This window comes from Coregonus clupeaformis, chromosome 6 (assembly GCF_020615455.1).
Source record: "Coregonus clupeaformis isolate EN_2021a chromosome 6, ASM2061545v1, whole genome shotgun sequence".
Classification (NCBI taxonomy): Eukaryota; Metazoa; Chordata; class Actinopteri; order Salmoniformes; family Salmonidae; genus Coregonus; species Coregonus clupeaformis.
The window spans coordinates 42,310,131-42,315,229 of NC_059197.1; the positions used below are offsets into that span (position 1 = coordinate 42,310,131).

The following is a 5,099-nucleotide window of genomic DNA, read 5'->3' on the forward strand; positions in this document are numbered from 1 at the left end:
TACAATGATTCTCTACACTATTCAGTGCTTTTCTCACATAAACTGAAATTGAGAGAACAGTGTAGAATTTTAGCAACCAAGGAAATGACAGAGCGATTTCCACTAGATACCACAGCCACAAAGTCAGAACAGCACTGGTGGATAGGTAGTACTGTGAAACACTATCATTCCACTATTAGCGGCAAATATATTATGGACATTTTCTGAAATTACAATGCAAAAATAAAATACAATCCTGTGTAGCATTGACCACAAACATACAGTAGTCTTTTCACATATGGGGTTAAACACACAACAATAACACCGGTTTGATTTTGTAACTGTGTTTATGTACATATTCATACATACATAAAGTCTAATGATGTACAATAAGTTGTACAGAAGTCCATGCAGAAATCAAGTACATCACACTGCAACTCCATACAGATTATCTCTACCCCAGAGACTAACTCACCTCGTTCCACCATCAAGGTCTCGCAAGCTAATGTTCTGTAGCGCAGCGGTCAGGTCAGGATGGTGGATCAGGCTACAGGCTAACAATACCTAAATGTACTCTGTATCATCTCAGACAAACATTAACCATACAGGTTATACAAATGGTATAGTTTCTCAACAAAATTCATCCATTCAACACAGCAATATAGGCTACATCTCCTCATTCTATGTCACCAGCATTGATGACTACAGAGAATCCAAGTAGTCCTTTGTATAGATAGCAAAAAATAGCATCAATCAAAACCATATTTAGGTGAACACAGCATGAGTTGGCTCAGAGTATGGCTTTGTAATGGTACAGGGCTCTTTGATTCATAAAGTAAACATAATCAGGAGTAAATATACTCAAACAAGGCACTCTCACAGATTGTGTGTGTATGTGTAAAATAAAACTTAAAAAAAAAAAATTCTAACATCTGATATTATTAACTTAAAATTAACCCTTTATCACAGCAATTTAACACATAATCACCCACACACACAAACTACTATCACAGAAGATAGAACCAAACAACACACAAATCATCCCTTTCACTGATCCCCTTTATTCCCACATGTCTTTGAGTGTCATACACACTCCCTCTCAGTCCTCTCTCTCTGTCTCACTCACTCACTCACACACAAAGAAACAAACACACACCTCGTCACCTTTGCAACTCAAACGCTCTACTTGTCTTGGCCTTTGTCGTTGCCGTGGTGCCTATCACCATGGGAGTGGTTGCTGCGGTCGCGGCGGTCCCGACAGTCTGGACACTCCCCTCCGTCATCGTCATCCTCATGTATAATCTCCACCTCCAGGCGTCCGATGTAGAGCGATACCGCACACAGCCAGAAGAGGGCGATGCTGCTCACCACAGCAACATTCAGCAGCACGGCAGGCAGGGAGAGAAGCATCATCCTCCTCAGGGAAAACAGGCTGCCCACGTAGGATACCCCGCCGAACGATACACACACACCACCCAGGATGAAGAAGGCTGGGGGAGAGAGCGAGAGAGAGGTAGAAAGACTACAATATATATTTATAACGGGTGTGTGTGGGTGGGTTTGTTTCAGTAACCTAAAATACTTTTCTGATAATTATGCTTTGCTCCAATAGAATAGAGCCCTGCCCCTGGCCCTCCTAACCATATCCTGCCTCTCGTCCCACGTCACTCTGGACGAAAGCGATGACCCCGATCCCGGTGGCCAGGAGTCCGTTACGGAACCAAGACAGGAACCCTAGAACAGAACAACACGGAGATTACATCCCAGTCTGAAAACAACCCCTCATCCCTTCCTCTAACCCTGTCAGTGTTTGCAGTCAGGAGCTTCTCCCATATTGCTCAAGTTCCTGGATTCAGATGTGTAAACACAGCCTACAGATGCATGCAGATCTTCTTTCTCTTCTTACACTACAATAACTGGTCTAACTGTACCAACAGGAATTCTAACAAAATGCATAGCATAGTAATTAAATAAATAGCCTGTCTTTAAACTTCTTCCTAATCTACAATGCATTCAGAAAGTATTCAGACATTTACATTTTAGTAATTTAGCAGACGCTCTTATCCAGAGCGACTTACAGGAGCAATTAGGGTTAAGTGCCTTGCTCAAGGGCACATCGACAGATTTTTCATCTAGTCGGCTCGGGGATTAGAACCAGCGACCTTCCGGTTACTGGCACAACGCTCTTAACCACTAAGCTACCTGCCGCCGCAGACCCCTTGACTTTTTCCATATTTTGTTACGTTACAGCCTTATTCTAAAATTGATTAAATAAAATCTACAATCTACACACAATACCCCATAATGACAAAGTGAAAACAGGTTTATAGAAATTTTTGCAAATTTATTACAAATAAAAAACATTAATACCTAATTAACAAAAGTATTAAGACCCTTTGCTATGAGACTGGAAATTGAGCTCAGGTGCATCCTGTTTCCATTGATCATCCTTGAGAGGTTTCTACAACTTCAGTCCACCTGTGGTAAATTCAATTGATTGGACATGATTTGGAAAGGCACACATGTCTATATAAGGTCCCACAGTTGACAGTGCATGTCAGAGCAAAAACCAAGCCATGAGGTCAAAGGAATTGTCCGTAGAGCTCCGAAACAGGATTGTGTTGAGGCACAGATCTGGGGAAGGGTACCAAAAAATGTCTGCAGCATTGAAGGTCCCCAAGAACATAGTGGCCTCCATCATTCTTAAATGGAAGAAGTTTGGAACCACCAAGACTTCCTAGAGCTGGCCGCCCGGCCAAACTGAGCAATCGGGGGAGAAGGGCCTTGGTCAGGGAGATGACCAATAACCTGATGGTCACTCTGACAGAGCTCCTGAGTTCCTCTGTGGAGATAGGAGAACCTTCCAGAAGGACAACCATCTCTGCAGCACTCCACGAATCAGGCCTTTATGGTAGAGTGGCCAGACGGAAGCCTCTCCTCAGTAAAAGGCACATGACAGCCCGCTTGGAGTTTGCCAAAAGGCACCTAAAGGACTCTCAGACCATAAGAAACAAGATTCTCTGGTCTAATGAAACCAAGACTGAACTCTTTGGCCTGAATGCCAAGTGTCACCTCTGGAGGAAACCTGGCACCATCCCTACAGTGAAGCATGGTGGCGGCAGCATGCTGTAACTGTTTTTCAGCAGCAGGGACTGGGAGACTAGTCAGGTTCAAGGGGTAGATGAACGGAGCAAAGTACAGAGATCCTTGATGAAAACCTGCTCCAGAGCGCTCAGGACCTCTGACTGGGGTGAAGGTTCACCTTCCAACAGGACAACGACCCTAAGCACACAGCCAAGACAACACATGAGTGGCTCGGAATGTCTCTGAATGTCCTTGAGTGGCCCAGCCAGAGCCCAGACTTGAACCCGATCGAACGTCTCTGGAGAGAAAATAGCTGTGCAGCGACTCTCCCCATCCAACCTGACAGAGCTTGAGAGGATCTGCAGAGAAGACTGGGAGAAACTCCCCAAATACAGGTGTGCCAAGCTTGTAGCATCATACCAAAGAAGACTCGAGGCTGTAATCGCTGCCAAAGGTGCCTCAACAAAGTACTGAGCAACGGTCTGAACTTATGTAAATGTAGTAATTCAGTTTATTTGTAATAAAATTACAAAAAATTCTAGACCTGTTTTTGCTTTGTCATTATGGGGTATTATGTGTAGATTGAGGGAAAATCAACAATTTTATCAATTTTAGAATAAGGCTAACGTAACAATGTGAAAAGTCAAGGGGTCTGAATACTTTCCGAATGCACAAGTAAATGTGCATTTACCGGTTTCGTGGGACTTTCTCAGCATCTGCAGAGCAAAAGATTTGAAAAAATAGCAGTGATTTAGAAAGGTGCTTCATGTCAGCACACACATCATTTCTGTAATCCAGGAGTATATTCATGGTATATGGAAATACAAGACATTACTTTCGCGTTCAACTTACCAAGGCATCCGCCTTATCGAGTTCTGTCAGCTGATGATACTCTGGCATCCGAGCCTTGTCCCATGGCCCCTTCTCAACCACCCATTTCCGCGACGACCCGTGGACTCCCCTCACCCGCAGTCCCCCGAGGTACTGCGGCCTGACGTGCTTCACAACCCGAGCGAACTGAGATGCAATCCGCGGCAGCTGTCTGCAAGTTAACCAACTCAAGGCAGCCATAGCTCGCTAAAAACACGACCCTTGCATGCCCTGTGAACTTTCACACTGCCAACGACACACGGAAGGAGGCGGTGCTCCCGTGCACAATGTTGGGAAAACAACATATTATTGTAGCGCCGTCCTGCGTTTGTTATTGTAAAATAAACCGTGCCATATTCTTCCTTTATTACATTATATATATATATATATATATATATATATGTTTATCGTAGGCTGTTTCTACCAGGTTTCACATTTATTACCAGATTTCTTCTCTGGGTGCATCCGGTTAATCTCTTTATACTTTACCTGCACCTTGTGTTTAGTTTATTCAGCCATCAGAGGGCGCCGCTAGACTACAAAATGGAGTCCATTATCGCATACTGCTGATGAAACCGTTTTAGGGTTTGAAATTGTTTGTGTAATATGCCATTTAGCAGACACGCTTTTATCCAAAGCGACTTACAGTCATGTGACAGGGAAGGAAACAAAGTTTCGGTCAGGTTTTCCCCTAGGACCCTAATTAGTGGGAACATGTAAAAGGTATAAAACAACTGTTGGACCTGGTAAAGGCTTCAACTTTTTCTAGAAGGTCCTGTGTAGAGTCTCTGCTGCTTTATTGCTGTGCCTGGCTGTTAACCTCACGTGGGTGACTATTTTGGGGACCATGCAGTCTGATTGCGAATAAATGTTTGAGGTGTGGTTAATTGTAGTGAGAAGTTATGTGTTGAATTTGGTTATCAGCGTTTTTTGTTTGACAAAATTCCAAGTGTTTTTGTGAAGGTATGCCTCTACGGTAATGACCTTTAGTTTCCATCTGGTTTGTGTTTGGATAGGCTTTATAAATGTGCCTAGAATCTCAGACTTTTAATATTTTAGTTGTGTTGATGTTAGGGGTGTGAATGTTCTGCATTTGAGCCTATGCAAGGCCATGTACAGTGCCTTCAGAAAGTATTCACACCCCTTTTGCTTTTTTCACATTTTGT

At 43.4% G+C, this 5,099-nt stretch overlaps 1 protein-coding gene across 1 annotated transcript; it reads right to left on the minus strand.

The window, feature by feature from the left end:
• Positions 1-307: 307 nt before the first annotated feature.
• Positions 308-4,195, minus strand: tmem160 (transmembrane protein 160). The gene is made up of 4 exons (XM_041878801.2): positions 3,916-4,195; positions 3,755-3,779; positions 1,621-1,713; positions 308-1,469 (listed from the first exon to the last, which is right to left on the minus strand). The coding sequence occupies exons 1-4, from the start codon at positions 4,132-4,134 to the stop codon at positions 1,162-1,164; spliced, it is 645 nt and encodes a 214-aa protein (XP_041734735.2). The 5' UTR covers positions 4,135-4,195; the 3' UTR covers positions 308-1,161.
• Positions 4,196-5,099: the final 904 nt, after the last annotated feature.